The sequence below is a fragment of the Lichenostomus cassidix genome, unplaced genomic scaffold (genome assembly GCF_008360975.1).
Source record: "Lichenostomus cassidix isolate B80296 unplaced genomic scaffold, HeHo_3.0 HiC_scaffold_44, whole genome shotgun sequence".
NCBI lineage: Eukaryota > Metazoa > Chordata > Aves > Passeriformes > Meliphagidae > Lichenostomus > Lichenostomus cassidix.
Genome location: NW_028148053.1, coordinates 239,681 through 260,040, shown reverse-complemented (window position 1 = coordinate 260,040; position 20,360 = coordinate 239,681). Strand labels below are relative to the sequence as shown.

Here is a 20,360-nt window from a genome sequence, read left to right as displayed (position 1 = left end):
CTGCCAATTGTCCTTTTCCCATCATTCCAGCCACCCCCACAGAGCAATTCCCACCACCCATGAGTCACAGCAGAGGTGCAGCACTGGCCATTTCTCTCACTCAGAGCTCTGTGTATGTTCCCAGTATTGCAGTGACTGCAGCAAAGGGACATATTTGGGACCACAATGGGACATTTCCTGGTCAAATATAGACATAAAGAGTAGAAATCTGTCTGTGACTTGTGTTTTGGCCTCAAAGCTGCTGTGGTTTGCAGGGAGCTGCAGTGTGGCACAGCACACTGGGAGCTCTGGCTTGGGAGAAGGTGTTGGTGCCAGCTGGGCCAGGGAGCTGCAGGGTGTGGGGAATGAATCCCTCCTGGCCTCCTGCCCTAGGGTGACACTGTGGGGCCTCATGGAATCAAGGGGACCATTGTGACACTGTGGAACCCCATGGAACCAAGTGGCCATTGTGGCACTTTGTGGCTCCGTGGACCCAAGGGAGCTTTGTGACATGATGGAACCTCATGCAACCAAGGAGACCATTGTGACACTATGGGGGCCTTTGGAACTGATCCTGAAATCAGCCAGACAAACTTACACAGCTTGAGTATTAGAAAGCAGCCATTCTTTATTGCAGTGCTGGTCACTCAGAGGTCATTTCCTCAAATCAAGTGCTCCCAGCATCAGGTGAACAGAGTTTTTATCACACACACTGATTACATATTCATTATCTATCCCTGCTTACTTTGTGTATATGTATTACTTTATTTATTTATTTGCTGTTCTGTTCTACTGTCCTTGATAAGAGTAAATGTTGTTGTGTTCCACTGTCCTTTTTAGGTGAGTAAAATGCTCTTCTGTTCTATTCTCCTGTCCTTATCAAGTCCTCCCTTTCCTTGAGACTAAGTTCCTGATGGGAACTGCTCTCTAGATCTATATTTCCTTTTCTAGCCTAAGGCATTACAACAGCTACAACACCCAATCAGTGCAAACTAAAACCACACAACAGTTATTATGGTGAGGATTATAAACAGACGTTTTAACCAAGTTTAGCTGGGTACCCATGAAGTAAGTTTGGTCCAGATTTCTTCAGATCTCCAGGAGGTACCATCTTGAGCTGTGCATTGTAAAAAGTTGTCAATAGAACTTGGAAAGGTCCCTTCCACTTTGGCTGGAGTGGAGCAACTCCCCAGTCTTTCAAGCAGACCCAATCTCCTGGTTGGAACTCGTGCCCTGGTGTGTCAAATCCCCTCGGTCTGGAGATCTCCACTGCTCACTGCAAATCCTGTAAAGTTTTACAAAGAGAAATGAGGTAATTATTCAAATCAACCCCTCCTTTTACAGGTTTGTTTCCTGGAATGTGGTACTTGGTAGGGTCGACCACAGAGCAGCTCATGGGGGCTGATTTTGCTGGTGCCCCACAGCTGAGTTCTGCTTTGAAGTAGAGCAGCAGGTAAGGCTTGGCCCCAGGTCAAGGAGATTTTGTTACATATTTTATCCAATTGCAATTGGATGGTATAATCAATTTGCTCTACTTTGGCACCAAGGGCTGTGAGGAGACACCTTGTCCTGAGGCCCTGGGGCCTCCTGGCACAGCCCCAGCAAGGCTGGGCACTGTCACCCCCTTGTCCTGCCCTCAGCATCCCCACCCCACATCCCAGTGCCCCAGCAGAGCCCTGAGCAAGGCAGGAGGGACAGGATCTGCCTTCCCCAGGGCTGGGGCTCAGGCCTTGGCCTTTCTGCTGCCTCCACCCAGCCCAGGCTGTGCTCAGCACCTGAGCTGCCTGCACAGAGCCTTTTCCTCCCTGCACTCCTGGCCTCAGGGATCTGCTGGAAGGAGTCCCTGGGGAGCCTTTGTCAGGAATGGCCCTGGGGGCTCCTTCATGCTCCCAGGGACTGCAGGTTTTGCAAAGGGCTTTGGGTTTTTCTTTCCCTTGGAGTCTCTGAGAGCTTTGTGCAATCCTGGCCTCCAATTCTCTCCTCCAAGGAGTCCACAAGGAGCCTGTGTTGGGGATGGACCTCAGTGGGAGCCATGAATGCATCGAGACACTTTGAGTTTTTCCTCTGACTGATGGAAAGTTTTGTGCAATCTCCTCTCATGACCAAAGGTTCAAGGGCTGAGCTCCAAATGCACCATGGGGCTCATTAGGATCAAGCAAGTCCTAACAAACCATGGCTCTGCCTTGATTTCCCTCTACTCTACTGTAGTTCATTAGGAAGGTTTCCTACCACCGTTATGGAGAAATATTTCAAAGAGCTTCTAAGAAAGATGCAGTCCTATTTTAAAGGTTGTATTTTATTGCTGTTTTCTTTAGAGAAGAGGTGATTGCAGCATTCTGTGGTTGATATTGATCCAGGGTCTGTCCTAAGGAGGTGTGGCCTGGTCAGAGAAGCTGTGCCTTGAGGCCTGACACAGTGTGGACAATCTTGCTCCATATTCCCAACCCCATCCTGTCTTTTCTCACTCACCTGGGACCTGCTTTGCTTGCACAACTGGCTGCACTCAGGCAAAGAGGGGTTTCTTCTTTTATTTCTTGAAGCAATCTCAAGCTCCTGAGTTTCCCCACTGAAACCAGACACCCTCCTCCAGTGTGTGCCAAGCCCAAGCTGCCACCAAGGAGTTTCCCCTTCCTCGAGGCAGAGCCATGCAAGGAATGTTTTAGACACATATGAAATTCTTCAATAAACCCTAATCCAGGGTTCAGTGAAGGCAGAATTAGAGCAACTGCTGAAGGGCAGACAAGCTTTGAACTCCTTGTGGCTCAAAGCACCAAGGGGATTGTTGAGAGGTGTGTGAGTGAGCCAAGAGTGAGGGGAAGGGAAATGCAGAGAGCCCTGGAAGTGCTTGTGTGCAGACAGGCTGCTGGGAAGGGCACTGCAGCCCTGCCCTGGGCCAGCTGTGATGCTGGATTCTCATGCCAACATGCACTGGGCCACTGCAAGGGGCTGTTGCCATGGCCACTTCACTGAGCCCACGGCAGCAGCCCAGTGCTCAGGGCTGGTGTCACTGCCCAGAGGCACAGGGGATCCATGGCTGGGGTTTGTGCCATGGCCACCTGCCCTGTGCCGCGCTGGCTGGGCAGGCGCCGCGGCACCAGCAGCAAAGCCCAGTGCCAGGGCCAAAGGCCAGGTCAGCCTGACAGAAAGGGTCAGTGCTGGGGACTGTTTCCATGGCAACCATCGCTGGGACACCACACCTGGGTCACCTGTCATGGCAGTTGCCATGGAAACCCCTTGGAGGGACTGATGCCAGGGTCACTTGCACTGAGACACTGCTGGGCTCGGGTGCCATGGCAACCACCATAGGGCATCATTGGTCCAGAGGTTGCCATGGCAACCAGCACAGAGCCCCCTTCCTACTCTCCAATGCCAGGACAACCTGCAGGAGACACTTTGCTGAGGTTGGGTCGATGGCAAACAACCTTTGCCCTGCTGGGATGGGGATTGTCACGGTCAGAAAGGAGCCTGTGGAGCCGTGGTGATGCTGGATGGCCATGGGGTGCTGCTTTGGGTGGGGCAGAGGGAATTTCCTTCCCAGGGCTTCCTTGGGGCTGTGCTTTGGGGCTGTGCTGAGCACAGGGTTGATCACACACAGATGGTTTTGTTCTCACTGAGCTTGCACAGAGCCAAGGCCTTTCCTGCCCCTCGTCTGGCCACGCTGGGGAGGGGCTGGGGGTGTGGGGGAGGTTGGGAGGGGACACAGGGGGACAGGTGACCCCAACTGACCCTGGGGATATCCCAGACCATAGGATATCATGCTCAGTGGATAAAGTGGGGGGGGAAAGGAGCAAGGGGTGACATTTGGAGTGATGTTTTTTGTCTTCCCAGGGAGCACTTAGGTAGGAGGGGATCCTGTTTTGCTGGTGGTCAGGGTCAGCACCAAAGACACAGACACCAACTGAAGGAACAGTGTAATTTATATAATGCAAAAGTGCAAAGAATGACAAAAGGATAAGTTCAGCAATGTACAAAATCATTTGCGAAGAATTACAAAAGGAGAAGCTCAGCAAGGCACCTAATCATCACTACCAAAGATTGCCTATAGTGATTTAGAAAGATCCATCACCAGTTACCCTCAGACTTTACTATCACCCAGCCCCACACATCAGCTGGGGAAGCTGTCACAGCCAAGGGCTGCAGAGCCACTCTGGACACTGGGAATTCCTGCAGCTGTGTCCAGTGAGGCTCCAACCTCGCTGGGAGAGGGCTCAGCTTGGAGAGTGCTGAACAAACAAACTGACAGCACTTCCAGTGCAGGAACAGCTGGATTCATTCTGCTGTTTGGTTTCTCCCAAAGCCTGGCCAGGGCTCAAGGAGGAACCAAGGGAGCTGACTTTGACCATACACCCCCAAAGAAAGCCAGATTTGGCCTTGTCTGGTTTCTAAATACTGAAAGGTAAAATGAGGTTTCACAATGAACAGCTAAAAAGATCATTTTGGTAATATTATTTTGTTAATTAGCAGATACAAATATAAACTTTGGTTGTAAGGTTCATGGAGAGATCACCTTTGGCTCAGGGCCTGTTCTTCAGGCCTTGGTAGTTCAATAAGTCCATTGTAGATAAACTACAACCTTCATAACAATTCTTTCGATAATATAACCTTAGATTTAGGTATTAGGCATAAAGGCATAGCCCCTCGCTCTCCAATTAAATTCTCTTTAGGTTCATTACTCAGAGCTATAATTGGCAATCCTTTTAAAAAACATGCCTCATTAGTTGCTATTCTCTATGTTATCTATCAAGTCTTCCTTTTTTCTTGAGACTCTCTCTCTTTTTAGACAAATCTGAATTCTCTATTTTCCAGGAAAAACTGTCACAACAACTCTAACATGGAATCATAACACACCAAGTGCACACACTGCAATGATTACAGTCACTGCCACAAATGCATTTCACAGCAGCCTCCAATTTGGCAGCCATGAAGCCAATCCCACCAGGGAGAATTTTTTTCTTTCTGCCACTCTTCTACTGTTCTTTCTATTGAGGTCATTCCTGACTGTTGGACTCCAAACCCATCACTGATACAAGTGCAACAATCTTGTCCTAGAATAGCACAGGTTCCTCCCTGGGCAGAAAGCAGATAATCCAAGGCCATGTGGTTCTGTAGAGCTCCCATTGGTGTTTGTTGGAGCTCATAGGATGTGCTATTCGGTATTTTAATAGCATCATTTGCTACTTCTTCTAATAATCAATTTAGCTCCTTAATGTAAACTTCATAGGATGAGGCAGCATACAAAGGGCACAGGGTGAACCAGAATCTTTGGCTTTCTGAAATCAAAGGCACTCTTTGGGTGCAAAATGTTCTCTTGGCCCCAGCTCTTCCCTGTGGTTGTTGCCAAAGTACCCAAAAGGGTGGCACTGCAGCTGAGAGTGGTGTAACACTGACCCTGAGCAGCTCCAGCACCCCAAGCTCTATTGACATTTTCAGTAATGCTAAACCATATAAATCCTTTCATATTTTGGCCTCTAACTATAACAGGGTAGGTTTCTCCTGAAGGGAAATCTTACTGAATCCTGTAAAACTGATCACTGTATTCTTTTGTTCCACAGTATAGTTTTCTCTAACTGTCCCTTCACTGTCTCCGTTACAAGTCAGAGCCCATTGAGAGAGTTCTGCCACCCCACAGGATGGGCCCTTCAAGGGAATCCCATTCCTCCCAACATTGATTGAGAACAAATCCAGCAATAAGTTACATTGAGTATTTTAGCTACCTTGATCTTTACATTTTCATAGGAATTCTTATGGCTAATCCCTTGGTGAAACTCCAGAGGTGTTTCTGGCAAACAAAGATTCTGGTTGACTATCAAGATACAACTTATAGACATAAGTAGTTCTTTAGTGACAAGTGACTTTTTCCTCAGTCACATTTGGGCTAGGAACAATAATTCCATTGTCCATGGAGCTGGCTCCTTTTTAATTCCACAATAATGCCCCAAGGTCCTTTGCTGTTCAGCTTCACTGCGGTGTCTGTGGGTAACAAGGCTTGGTGGGGTCCTTTCCCCTTCGGCTGGAGAGCTGCCAGCTCCCAGTCCTTGAGGTGCTCCAGGCTCCTGGCTGGAATTCCTGTGGAAGGCACTCAGGGTCACATCAGCCTTCACATGGAGCCCTGTGGATCAGAGCATTTTCCAAAGGGAATGTTGGGGCAAACAGGGAGATTTGGTCTGGCAGGATCTGTAAAACAACATCCTATAACATCTACTTGCTCTCCCATAGAACACTTGGCTGCAGGGACATATTCCCATTGTTCCTGCCCAGGTTTCAGGATTAAAACTGTGTTTTAATTTAATTTCCCCAGAGCTGTTCCTTCAGCTGGCTCAGAAGGGCCATTTGGCCTCTGGACCCACACTGTGGCTCCATTATTAGGACTGCTGGATCCAAACCCTTTGTCTCCACAGACAGTGGTGCTTTGAGGTGGACCTTTTTTTTTTTTCCCCAAATGTCTTTAAAACTACAATGTCAATAATCATACTACCCTGTCATGGGGTTGAATAATTCAATTTTGTTCACTATTGTTTAACAGAATTCAGTTTCTCCTTGATAATCTGCATCAATTCCTCCTCCCATGACATGAACACTTTTCAAGGCCAAGCTCCAGTGAGCAGTTATCAAACCAGAGTGTCCTGGAGGAATCTGAATTCCTGTTTTGGTATTGATAACTCTCATTTGCTTCTGATTTATCCTCATTAAATCAAATGCATAAAGGTCCAGCCCTGCAGCTGCTGGAGTGGACCTCTAAGGGGTTCTCCATCAGGACACATTCCCATCTCCTCATTTTTTCAACTGCTCTTTTAACAACCCCTTCATCTGTTCAACCAGTCCTGCAGCTTGTGGACAGTCTGGTATATGAAAAACCCAGCAGCCTTAATCGCTTTATTTTTACAGTAACAGACAAAGCATTCCACATCACAGTATCACCAAACCCTATAAAAATAGCCAATTTCATCCCTTCCTCCTGTATTTATTGTAAACAATCTCACAATGTTTACCACTGACATTCAGGTCCTGGCCAATCATATTCTGTAAGGTATTTAGAGTTACATTCCTGAGCAGCCAAAGTTAACAAATGTCACCATTATATATATATATATATAATTATGTTGTGATATTTATATTTATATTTATATAATAAATTTTTTCATTATATATGAAGTTTTTATTATAATATATATGCATAGAGTTATTATGTTATTATTATTTCACTTGCACAGATGAATCTGAGCTCAAGATTAAAAACTCCTTCTGTCACTCCATGTGGGAGCATTCTACCAATGGTTCCTTTCATTGGTGCTTTTTACAATATCCTGTTAACAAAATCCATGTATGTCTTCCCAAACACACAAGTTCTTTCCCTTTTTCAAAACGCAATTTTTGGACGCATTTTAAGACATCCACTGGTTCAGCTGCTTTTAACCAACTTCCCCATTGCTCACACAGTGCTCTGACCTCAGCCCACTCCAGAGCCAGCAAACCATAGGGAAGGTCTTCCCATCCAGAAATTTCAGACAGGACTGATTCCTTACATTTACATATAAAAAGTAAAAATTTGTTGTGATTTGGACAGACTATGCCAATTTTGTTTTGCCAGTGGGCAGGCCCAGCACCAAAGACACAGACACCAACTGAAGGAATCAGTGCAATTTCCTACAGTTCAAAGCAGCAAAGAATCACAACAGGAGAAGCTCAGCAATGCACCCAATCATTCCTACCAAAGATTGCCTGTAATGATTTAGAAAGATCCATCACCAGTTACCCTCAGACTTTACCATCACCCAGCCCCACACATCAGCTGGGGAAGCTGTCACAGCCAAGGACTGCAGAGCCACTCTGGACACTGGGAATTCCTGCAGCTGTGTCCAGCCACAGGTGAGGCTCCAACCTCGCTGGGAGAGTGCCCAGCTTGGAGAGTGCTGAACAAACAAACTGATAGCACTTCCACTGCAGGAACAGCTGGATTCATTCTGCTGTTTGGTTTCTCCCAAAGCCTGGCCAGGGCTCAAGGAGGAACCAAGAGATTTGACTTTGACCATACAGCCCCAAACAGGCCAGATGTTGGATTTCATGGCCTTGTTTAGCTTCTAAATACAGAAAAGTCAATACATGATTCACTAATGAGTGGATACATCTATCACAATACTAATGATCATGCATATTTTGTTGATGAGTGGATACAAAGATAACCTTTGGTTGGAAGGTTGATGGAGAGGTCACCTTTGGCTCAGGGCCTGTTGTCCAGGCCTCAGTCAGGCCTCTTGTTCAGGTCTTGGCACTTCAGGGATGTGGTTTAGTGCTGGGCTGACAGTGCTGGGTGAACAGCTGGGCTTGATGAGCTCAGAGGTCTTTTCCAACAGAAAGGATTCTATAATTCCAGTATTCTATCAGCTGGATTTAGCTTGGTCCACGTTAGCAGCATTAGTTTGCTCAGAAAGTTCCCTCTTGGTCAGCTCTTGAGGCCTAAGGCTTCAGCTCCTTTAGCTCCTGGTGCTAAGCTGCTCATGCTGAAGGAGATGACTCAGAGAGAAGAATACAGTTCATCCAATTCCTTCTGGACACTGAGAGGGGAGGGTGTGAAAACAGGAGCATTGTTTGGTGTTGCCTCCTCTCTGCCATTCACACCTTTCAGTGCTCTGAAACAGCCAAGAGCTTTCTTCAAGAGTGCAAGGAAGCAGCTGTTCCTTCTGCCAGGTGTGGCTCTCTCCAGTCTCTGCACTTGACTGCTTTTGTCCCTCTTGCTGTGCCCTCTGTTCCCCCTCTGCTCGCTGCCTGCTGCCCAGGACTGTGGAACTGGCCCAGATCAAGTGCTCGAGAGCCTCATTTCTCTGCCCTTGGAGCTGCCTGGGCACAGCAGCCTTTTCCATCTGCAAGCTCCATATGGACAGGGAGTGCCCAGCTCCGTTCCTTGCACAACCTGCAGGAGCCCAGGGCTGCCATCTCAAGTCCCTGCTGGCACTGAGGGCTCCCAGGTGCCTCAGGCTGCTGTGACACCACTGCAAACAGGAGGCAAGAGTGGCAGGGGCTGTGCTCAAAGTCACCTCCATTTCCTGCTGCTGCTGCTGCTGCTGCTGCTGTGGGGTCATTTGTCCAGCCCTGCCCCAGACTCAGGGATCAGCTCCAGGCCCTGCTGCTGCTCCCTCGGGATCAGCCACAACCTGGTTGTTGCTCTCAATGCCAGCAGAAGCAGTGGCTGAAGCAGCAGGTGCTGACAGTGCCCCAAGCCCCAGGGGCCAGAGGGAAGGGAGCTGCTTCACATGAGAGCCAGGAGCAAAGGGCATTTCTTTTTTAGGACATGTTCTCTGGTTTAAGAAAAAAAGAGGGTAAAGAAAAGAAAAAAATATAGATGAAACATGAAAGATAAAAACAATACTCAGGTGTGTAGGTAAAATCTTCTGTAACTTTGGATTAAGAGGTAACTGATCTTTTGTAAAAGAGAACTCAGTTATTTACTTTGTCAATGTGCTGATAGCATGGATCTATCTTCCTGACCCTCAGCAGCCTTTTTTAATAGATTTTGGGGTTTGTTTCTAATATTACGTTATTTTAAATTCTGGTCGAAGCAATAAGAAATTGCTTTTTGCCCTTCCAGCTCCAGGCAGGACTGGGAATCTAAATTCTGCTGATCCCCATCTCATTAAGAAGATGCCCTTCCTTCTCACCCTGTGAATGAGCTGTACATTCCCTCTGAAATTGTCAGTGGTTTCATAAATATGCAAAGTCCCACTTACAGCTTTTTGCTCTGGTTTGGAAGTGGAGAAGAGCAATTCTTCATTCACCAACTCCAGACTGCACTGCCTTAGGAACACAGCCCTCTCGCCAGGTTTGACTCACTCGTGGCATTCTAGAGGAGGAAGAAATGCAATTGCACAATTGCAACCCAAAAGGATTGAAGGGTGGGACAGACAAAACATCCTGTGGAGATACAGGCATTCTGCTGGGACTGTGGAGTGTTTGGGTTCTTGCCAATTGGATGTGTATCCCTCACTGCAATCTCTGGGCCTGCAGGAGAGTCTCACTCACCTGCACAAGCACAAAGCTCTGTCGGTGTGCTCAGAACAGGCTCGTCTGATGCAGAGCTGTCAGAGCAATGGGAGGGCAGAGCAGACCCAGCCGTGCCCAGGGCTGAGCCCCAGCAGAGCCCTGGCAGAGCCCAGAGCAGCCTCAGCATCCGCAGAGCTCGGCTGGAAGGAGAGAAACCAGAAACTGCCCATCAGCTGAAGGCTCCTGTCCCCCTTGTCCCAACTGCCCGCAGTGCCCAGGCCATGCTGGCTGAGCTCAGAGCTGTGCCCAAACCTCCCCATCATTGCTGCCTCTGGGAGGAGAGCAGGAGGGCAGGACATGTGCCCAGCCTCCAGCCAGCCGTGGCAGATCCACCTCCTCAGCAGATGCCCAGAGCCAAAGAGCAGCTTGGCAACCAACGGAAGAATTCTTTGCATCCACCCTAGCAAAGAGGGGGAACTTTGGTGCCCAGCCAGGCTGTGCAATGCCCAGAGCATCCCCTGGCTGGGGACTCACCTGCACATTAGGTCTGGAGTGTGTCTTTGCAGAAGGCGCCAGAATCGAAGTCAATCACCTTCAGCTGCAGATGGCCAGGTTGAGGAAGAGGTGCTAATCCTTGAAGTTGTCCTTGACGTCTCCAGCTGCAGCCCATCTGGTCCAGCTTCTCCAGGGGCTCCTTCTCCTTCCCTGCAGGTCAGAGCAGGCTGTCAGTGTTCTGCCCAGGGCCCCAGACAACAATGAACCAGACAAGCAAAACCAGGGTGGATGGTGGCCACCGGTGCTTGCCAGAGCACATCTCCAGCTCAGCTCCAGCACAAGAGCTGTGAGTTCCCTCCTGATGATCCCTGCTCAGAGCTACAAGCAGGTCAAAAAACGTCTGGTTTTCTTTGCTTCTAATTACCAAGAAATGTGTGGAGCTGTTACCTGCCAGGCCCCTGGATCAAACTGTGCACGTGGATCTCTCCCATCTTCTAGGGCAGATGAAGATCCTGCATCCACGGATCGCTGAAGAGGTCTTCCAACGATGGCCTGTCCAAGGGTTGCATGGACAAACATCTCTTTATAACATCTTGGCACTCTGAGGAGAGAAACCAGAAACTGCCAGTCAGTTGGAGAAGGCTCCTGTCCACTTTTCCCTCCCCGTTCCTGTGCCCAGGCCATGCTGGGTGTGCTCAGAGCTGTGCGTAAACTTCCCCAGGGATTCTCTGTTTTGGAAGAGAGCAGGAGAGCAGGACATGTGCCACCTCCTCAGCAGCTGCCAGAGCAGGATGCTCATGAGCCTGCTGCTCTCTCCCAACACTGGTATTCTCCCTATGCCACAGAGATTAGGATCTACCTTGAGAGAGCTGTCGTGGGAACAAGATCTGCCCCCAGATGATCTCCCGGCCCCTCCTGAATGGGTGCTTCCCGCAGACCATCTGGTACAGCAGGATACCCAGGGACCAGACTGTTGCTGCCTCGCCGGTGTAGCATCTGAGCTGGGTCCATTCTGGTGGGCTGTAGGACAGGGTTCCTATGGAATATAGATGGAGTTCATCAGGGGATGCTGCTGCTCCCAGAGCCTCACCCCAGCATCCCTGGGCATGCAAGGGCTGCACCAGTGGCACACGGGGTGACCTGCTGCCCTCTCGCCAGCACCTGTGACTGGTGTACAAACTTGGGGTAGGAAAAGAAGCCACTGGGGCTGGAAGAGGGCAGCAGAAGCCCTGGGAATGCCCAATCATGACATGCAAATGAAAAACCCACCTAGTGGTGGGGAAAAACCACTCTCCTCCCTGCCTGTATTGCCCCCATAAAACATTACTAAGCCAAGGCAAACAAGGGGAGTGGAGCAGTCCAAGCCCTTCCTCGCCTGCACACCAAACCAGCCAGGGCACAGGGTCTGACCCCCCTCACTGCTACCCCATGGGGGTTTTTGTCAGGCTGGCTGCCCCTGCCCCAGCCCCAGCCCAGGGCAGAGTGGATGCTGAAGGCTTTTGGCAGGGCCAGGAGCTGGTCCTCCCACCCAAAAGCAACTTGGCTGAAGAAGCAATCCTATGACCTGCAGCCAATGGGGGAATCCCTGGTGCTACACCCAGGCTGGGCCATGAGGTGCCCAGGAGCAACCCCTGGGATGGCTCACCTGCAAATTTCGTGTAGACTGTGTCCTGGAGGAAGGTGCCAACGCCAAAGTCGATCAGTTTCAGCTGTCCGGTGCACAGGTCAACGATGATGTTGCGAGGTTTGATGTCTCGATGGAGGACCCCGCAGCTGGTGCAGTGCCGCACTGCCTCCAGCACCTGGCAGAACAGCCGCCGAGCCTCCTCCTCCGGCAGGAACCCGCGAGCCAGGATGAAATCATGCAGGTCCTGACAGCGCTCCGGACGCTCCATCACCAACAAGAAGCTGGTGGGGAGCTCGAACCATTCCAGGAGCTGGACAACACCGTGGAACCCAGTGGACACCTTGTCCAGCAGCACGATCTCCAGGGGCGCACGGGTGCCATTGGGCTGCGGGAGGACCACGATGTCATCAGCAGGGCTGAGGCCATGCCAGGGCTCTGGGACCCCTCAGCCAGCCCGGGATGCTCTGCGTCCCCCGCTCACCCCACACCCGCTCTAACTCCCTCGAGGCGTCCTGGCGGCTCCCACCCTGCCGGGCCCCGGCTTATCCCCTCCCGGCACGGCCCGGGCTCTGCCGCTGGCCCCGCTCACTCACCAACTCGCCCCAATAATGGATGCGGTTCCGGGACACACATTTGATGGCAACCTGCGAGAAAGAGAGAGCAGCGGGCTCAGCTCGCCGCCCGCCCTGCTGAGCCCCACCCTCCTCTGCCCTCCTCCTCCTCCTCCTCCTCCGCCCGCCGCCAGCCCTGCCACTCACCGGGGCGCCGTCCGCTAGCCGCGTCCCCGCGTACACGCTGCCGAATCCTCCTTTCCCCAGCAGCTCACCCAGCCGGTACCGCTCCTGCAGGGCCTCCTGCGCCTTCCCTGCGGGCGACACGCAGCCGTCACCGCTCGGCCCGGGGCCAGACACGGCCTCCGACCGCCTGTGCACCGCCCCGGGCCGGGCATCCCCCTCTGAACGGGGCACGGGCGGCTCGGGGCCGGCGGCCGGACTGCCGAGCGGCGGAGCTCGGGCCGGGGAAGGAGCAACGGAGGCGGCGGGAGCGGCCGAGCCGTGTGTGTCCTCCGCGGGCCCCGGGAGGAGCCGGTAACGGGGCCGGAGCTGGGGTCGGGGCCGGAGCGGGGGTCGGGGCCGGAGCTGGGGCCAGGGTCGAGGCCGGGGCTGCGGTCGGGGTCGGGACTGGACCCTGCGTCGGGGCCGGGGCCAGGCTCGGGACAGGCGGAGCCAAAGGGTGGCGATGCTGCCCCAGACCCAGCCACTGATGCCCGCCCAGCAGCGCCACAGCCACGATGGCGAGAGCCGGGCGGAGGCGAGAGCGCGGCGGGACGCCCAGGCGCGGGGAGGGGGCAGCCCCGGCCGGGGCTGGGGGCGAGCCTGGGGCATGGCCCGAGATGGCAGGGGGAGAGGGGCACCGCGAAAGGAGGGGACACAGGGAAAGGGACAACGGGAGAGGCTGCGGGACAGGGGGAGAGGGAGAGGACAAGCGGGAGAAAGGGAGGGAGAGGGTCGTAGAATCTCTTCTTTCGCTTCTGCTGTCGCTGCTGCTGCCGCTGTCGCCGCTGTCGCCGCTGTCGCCGCTGCAACTGAAGCTCCGGGGCCGTTTGTCCGAGTGGCCGTTTGTCCGAGTGGCCGTTTGTCCATTCCCCGCTCGCCCCCGCGCGCCCCACGGCCGAGCCCCGCGCGCCCCCGGGGGCAGCCCCTGAGTCTGTCCAAACACGGGAACTTTGCCGTGTTCAGCCCACATCCAGAGCCTTGACTGCTGCACAGTGGCACAGCAATCCCCTTGGCTGCTGTTGTGCATTGTCCCTGCTGAGGGTCAAACACTAGCAGAGCACATTCCCTGTCTCTAGAATTCATTCCCAACCCAAGCACTGCACTTATGTCTCCTGCATTGCTTTCCAAACAGAACGAGGGAAGACAAACTGTGTGTAACTCATGGTATTTCAGGGAGTCTAAAACTTGCTAAGCCATAGATCTTCGAGGTGAGATCCATTTGCAATTAATGGCATGGAGAAGTAGTGCAACATGGAAAAGGGGAGCATAGAAATAAATAGAGGAAAACATCGTGGATTGTTTCTTTACATTTTCATTTCACTTCTTGAAAGCTGTTTCAGTTTTCCAGGAATCTTCTCCACAGTTCTGTTTGCTCTTTTCACAAACCTTTCCTGGAGGGAATGGATTGCAGGGATTATTGGGCTGCGCTGGCCCTGGACGGGTGCCAGGTGCCACCAAAGCCACTCTGTCACTGTCCTCACAGTTGCAGGACACAGAACTCTGGAGGAAAGGCTCGTGGGCTGGGATAATGGCAGGGAGAAGTCACTCACTGGTCACTGTCATGGGCACAGCTGACAGAAGTTAGGGAAATTAAGGGAATTGAATTCCAAGCAAATCACAGTATGAGAAGGAGATCTAAAACAAACCCTAAAAAACCACCTTGCTCACCCCTCCCTCCTCCCAGGCTCCCAGCCTCCACCTGCAGCTCCTCTGCTCTCTCTGCACGGGAAACATGTCACCAGCCACAAACTTTGCTTTTGCCTCATCCCGGGATATCTTCCCGGAGAGGAAGAACTTTCTCCAGCAGAAATTTAGAGCACAGCAGCATTTGAGGCTCAGGGTGTTTCTCCTGCAGCTCCTTGTAGGTCTCCTCTTCCCATGCTGGGTCTCCTGCATCACAGAACTCTGCCAGCTGCAGCTTTACAAACGTCACATCAAGGTCTGGATGTTCCTGAACAATTTGCTCGAGGTCCTTGGGGGCTGCATCCAATGCATTCTTCTTGTCTTCCCCCTTTGCACGGAGCCAGTGGATCTGCTGGCCCCTGGCCAGGGCCTGGCAGAGCAGGTGGAACCTGGGTCCTGCTGCAGGAGCTGGGGGAGCTCCAGGACTCGCTCTGGCCGCTGGGGCAGACACAACACAAGCCGTTGCCAGCCAGGAGCCGAGGGCTCCGTGTGGCTCTGCAGGACCTTGTCCCTGGGGCTCGTCTGGATCAGCGCGGGCAGCTGGGCTGCACTTGGCTCCGTTTGTGTCCCTGCTTCCCCTGGGACAGCAGCTGCCCAGCGCCCAGGGGACAGCAATGGCACCGGGGCAGTTTGGGGTGAGGTTCAGTGTCTGTGCCTGGCATAAATCCTAAACCCTTCCCAAAGGAGCAGCAACTGCTGACAGAGCACAGGATGCTCTGCTGAGCACGGGATGGACCAAGGGTGATGTGAGACAAAGCTGGGATGGGAGTCAGAAATAAAAAGAAGAGGATGAGCAGGCAGGAGAGGAGGAGGAGAGACAGAGGAGGAGGAAGAGCGGGTGAGGAGGAGGGGTGGAGGAGGGGAGCGGGAGGAAGAGGAGGGCCAGAGGAGCAGAAAGAGAAGCAGAAGAAGCAGAAGAAGCAGTCACCACGTGCGTCCATCGCTCTTTCTGTCCGCAACCCTCGGCCCGAGAGCATCGCCCTTCTCGGGGCATCCCGCAGGTGAGCGGGCAGGGGGAGCTCGGCCCAAATATCTTGGGCGGTGCCTGGGGTTCTTTTTGGGAGGGGGGGCTTTTGTACCTTGTAGGACACCAGATCCGAGACCCAAATAACTTTGGTTAATCCTGGGAGGGTTGGTTTTTTTTGTGAACGTTGGGGGGGGTGGGGGGAGGGGGCGGATGTTTGGATCTCGCAGGACTCCAAATGTGAGTCGCAAATGCTCCTTGCGGGGATATTGGGGAGTAACCTAGACGTGAGTTTTTCGGGGGTCCTGGTGGCGGCTGCAGGGAGAAATGGGATGGGATGGGATGTGGATTGGGGAGTGGGATGAAGTCTGCGGGAGGGGGAGGAGTGGAATGGGGCCTGGGATGAGGCAGCCGAAGGTTGGGGGTGATGAAGCCGGGGGACCCCACTCCTTAGGGGCTTGCGGGGTATCCGGCAGCTGTGAGGGAGTTTTGGGGTACCTCTGATCCTTCGGGAGTGGCACTGGCAGCGGGGGGACACGTGGCTCCGGCACCTCTGCACTCCACCTGCGCCACCCCTCGCCCCCAGCGCCCCCGGGAGCGGAATTTGGGGAGGGGGGAGGTGGGGGGCGCCCAGGCCGGGCCCCCCTTGCTGTCCCGGCAACTGGGGGCCGAGTGCGGGGGGAGCCCCGCGGGCCTTGCCCGGCCCTGCCCGGCACGGCTGATGCCGCCCGCCCGCGCTGCGCACTGCTCCGGACTGGTGCTGCCAGTGCCGCGCGGGGCGGGGCCGCTTTGGGGACCCCCCAGGGCAGAGCGCTTTGGGCTGCTTTGGGGCTCTGCGCACCTGCAAAACCGGCGCTGGGCACGGGAAGAGCGTGTGGGGACAGCTGGGGCCCTACTGGTGGCACTGGTGGCGCTGGGAGTCCCCCCGGCCGCGGGGTGAGCGGGGGGCGCGGTGAGAAGGGGGGCGGGGGCTGGGAGATGGGAAAGGGGAGAAGGGGTGCTAAAAGACGAGATGAGACCCCTCAAACCGAGTGGGAGGGGAGTGGAACCCTGTACAAATCAATGTTTAGCAAATATGTTAAAAGCCACTTAGAATGAAGAGGGATGGAGGGATTACCTTTTGTAATGAGGGAAATAAAGAAAAAAGCCGACAACAAAACCCACTAGGGAACTCAGTCCATGATATCTAATGTCTGAAATTCTGAACTTGCTGTGGGATAGAATGAAATTGCAAAATCAATAACAGTGAATTGTGCCATTTATTTAAAAACAATCCCAGAAATAGGAAAAGGCCACTTCCTGGAACAGTTAAACAGGGAAATTAATCTAGAAGTTATTGGAAATGGATTTCTCTGAATTACCCAGACAAATTTGGAATCAGTATCATTTGGTAATGGTGGACAAATTTTCTGAATGGCCAGAGATCTTTCCCTGTCATACCAACAAATCCAGGGAAGTGGTAAAAATTAAGCTTAATCAATCATACCAAGATTTGGGGGCCACTTGGGTTGTCTTCAGAGAGAAGTCTCCATTTTATAGCAGATGTGGTGCAACAGCTGAGCAAAAGCCTGGATATAAAAAGGGACTGACACAGCCCTTGGTGACCACAGCTGAGTGGGAAAGTGGAAAGGATGATTTAGAATTTGAAACAACAAATTAGTAAAATGTGCCTTGTGGACACCTTGCCTCATTTTGGGGGACTTTAAGAAACCTATTTAAAATGGCCACACACCCTTCCTCTGGCTCTTCTGTGAGTCAGAATTCAGCCAGGGACAAAACCAGTGAATTGCTGTAGGGTTGGCTGTACCAAACACCATCAGTTCCTGGAGAAATCCATTCAAAGGGAGAAACAGATGTAAATCTATACCTGATTTCTTTAGGAAGGGCAGTTTATAACCCTGTTGGTACCAGTTGCTGTGGATGCCCCTGTTGATCCATTCCAGCCTGGGGATTTTGTGTATGTAAAGAGTTGGAGCTCTGAACCCTTGAAGGAAAAGTGCAAAGGAGCTTTCCAAGTCCTCCTGGTAACCTACACTGCCCTCAGGGTGGAAGGAATCAAACCCTGGGTTCATCACACACAGGTAAAACCAGCAACCACACATTAAATACAGCAGAGAGAAAACTCACTGAGACCCTGGAGGTTTTATATATATATATATATATACATATATGTCGCTGTTGAGCCGCTAGCAGAGTAAGAAGACCCAGGTTCAAAATGTGGCATCCAGAAGAAGATTTTATTATTTAATTCCCTCTTATATAGACTTTTCAAAGGTCACCCAAATTTGTCAGGTCGAAGCCTCCTCCTAGGCCTGATTGGCCAGGCCTGAACTGTTTTTAATAACATCCAAACTTTATCTTTGTTTATAAAACACAAGAAGGAGAAAGAAAAGGATTCTCATGGGAAAACTCTGTGCTAGCCACACATATATATATCTCCTACTGTTTTAGAAATAGATATAGAAACTATGTTATTAATCTCTGGGGAGAGGAATTTGTTCTTAAAGTTAATGCAAGATTTTGGCAGATTACAGAATGTAACCACTATAACAGCTTGTTTGCCAACACATTTTCTCTGCAGAAAATCCAATTCCACAGGGAGCTTTAGTCAGCACTTTGACAAAAATCTGGGAACACATGTGGGAAGGAAATAGCACCCAGGGCAAATGGAAAGGGATGGAAGCAGAATATTTCTTCCAAAGGAATTCTTAGACATCAGAACGATATTGTTGAGAACTGGAATATCTCAAAACTGGATGTGGAAATCACCTCAGGAAATTTCTATTGGCTGACAGATTGCACTGATACCCCTTGGGGATGTCAAATTCCAGAAGTATGGAACAGCCCTTAGATAGGACAATGGGAATATATCCAGCCAGTTCAGTGGTGTCTGGACTGGGAAGGGAGCCCAGGCCTCCCAGAGGACCCCTTACAGGTGGGTATAAAATATCCTGATTTAATAAGGTCAAGGCCAAAGGATCCCAGGACAGAGGAAAAGTGGAATTGCATTTGGATAGACACTTGAACTACTTGGAATCCTGAGGTACAGTGGCTCATGGCTGTGGCCCAGGCTCTAAGGCTGGGATGTGTTTGTAGAAATTATTCTGCCTTTCTTAATGACACCTGTTAGGTCTCACCTAACAAACAGTGTGGCTTGGAGAGACACAGACTGTCAGCAAGACATGTAAAATCATTAGTTCACACAGGATGGGTGGGAAGTGATGGAATTTGGAGCACACATTTGCCCTTAGGGGAATCAAGAGCACAATGGACACTTGGGGTATTAAGGTTACATCCCTTGTGGAAGGAGTCACCCCTGGGAACCCAACTGTGGGGAAAGGTTAAAGGGGATGAACCTTGGAAACATCCCAGCATGGGAATTGCTGTGGGATGGATTTTAGAATCCATCTTTACTCCTCAAAGATCTGCCTTTAGGAATAGACCAAACACACACCATTGGACTGCAAATGGGAACTTCAGTGAATGCAACTCAGTTGGGGTTTACTGAAATAAATGAACAATTGTGAGCCACAACTAAAATGACCTTACTGAACAAACTGGCATTAGACCTTTTGCTGTTACATGGAGTATGTGGATCCTTGAAGCAACACCACTTGTTGTGTGCACATTGCAAATGTGATGCTGAATTGGATGATCAGGTAGAGAGGATAAAATCAGTTGCTGCATCCAGCAGGGGATTAAGGGGTGGATTAGAAAGTAACTGTTTAAATAAAATATTTAAAGGACTTGGATTTTCTCTGACTGCTTTTGTAAAGTATAATTGGGATCATAGTAATAATTATGATTATGACACTTTCTTTAAGCTGTGTGAAGAACATGGTTGGGAATGCAGGTGAGGAACTCATGGGATGTGAATAAAAGAGCAGAGTGAGGCATATGAAGGCCTGTCCACTGCTGCACCCAGAGGCCATGTGGGCTCCTCTCCAGGCTGCTCTGGCCCCAAGCCGGGTGCCCATGGAGCTCCAGCCCAGCTGGGCTCTACAGTGGGGTGGCACAGAGGCTCCCCAGGCAGCACCCGGCCCTCTGCCCCCTCCAAAGCCCGGCGCCAGTGGCTGCTGGCCGCACCTCTGGGCTGTGCGAGCAGGAGAGGCCAGGGCTGGCTGCAGGGAGAGCCTGGCCAAGGGGCAGAGCCCACGCCAAAGCTTCCCTCCTGGCACTCTCTCTGCAGCTGGCAGAGGACTTGAGCCGAAGGGTCAGGCACCTGCACCAGGCCGTGTTGTACCTGGGCAGCCCACAGGAGCCCCTGCAAGATCATCTGTGGTTTTGCACAGCTTTGGTTACAGAGGGCAGGAAGAATATCTGTGACTTCTGTTAGTGGTCCTGATTCTCATGCAGGGAAGAAGAAGGGAGAGCTGCACTTTATTGGCCACTTAGATATCTGTGTCAGAGAGAGGATTTGTCTTTTTGCAGTATACTCATTTGGTTGGGGTGCTTTTGTAGCATTGAGGGAACCTTCATTTCTTGAGAACTTTTGTTCCTGAACAGAATTTTTATATGATTATCCCTTCATAGAAAACCCTTTGCAAACCAAAGAATCATAGAATGGCCCCTTTTCTTGTCTCTGATTAGTGCTTGGTTTTTGTAAGTGACTCCCAATGGATGACGTTAAGGTAAATTAATTGCTGGTTTGAGACAAGAAGCCAACCAGCAAATCTTTTGCATTCTCAGGCCATACCAATGGATTTGGGTAGTTTGTAGCTTTTTTGAGCTCCTTGAGTTGAGCAATGGGAAGTAACACTTTCCAGAATGTAGCATAATCAAATGCCAGGTTGTTCTGTGCCTCCACGGTAGAGGTGTCTGTGTGCTGCATGAGATCGCTTCAACGAGAAGATAATTCCAG

The 20,360-nt window shown here is 51.4% G+C and overlaps 1 protein-coding gene across 2 annotated transcripts in view; it reads right to left on the bottom strand.

Annotated features, from left to right (window-relative positions):
• The window catches only part of LOC146420164 (serine/threonine-protein kinase pim-1-like), a 68,325-nt gene extending 54,849 nt beyond the window's left edge, over nucleotides 1-13,476 (bottom strand). The window contains exons 1-7 of one of the 2 annotated variants that reach the window (XM_085048564.1): nucleotides 12,835-13,476; nucleotides 12,670-12,720; nucleotides 12,095-12,461; nucleotides 11,309-11,485; nucleotides 10,897-11,050; nucleotides 10,489-10,659; nucleotides 10,018-10,154 (exon numbers count right to left, since the gene is read on the bottom strand). In XM_085048564.1, the coding sequence (XP_084904690.1) occupies nucleotides 10,944-11,050; nucleotides 11,309-11,485; nucleotides 12,095-12,461; nucleotides 12,670-12,720; nucleotides 12,835-13,461 (1,329 nt within the window). In that variant the 5' untranslated portion in view covers nucleotides 13,462-13,476 and the 3' untranslated portion in view covers nucleotides 10,018-10,154; nucleotides 10,489-10,659; nucleotides 10,897-10,943. Of the gene's footprint in view, nucleotides 1-10,017; nucleotides 10,155-10,488; nucleotides 10,660-10,896; nucleotides 11,051-11,308; nucleotides 11,486-12,094; nucleotides 12,462-12,669; nucleotides 12,721-12,834 lie in introns of those variants that run through there. The other variant, XM_085048565.1, reaches the window with a different exon arrangement.
• Nucleotides 13,477-20,360: the final 6,884 nt, after the last annotated feature.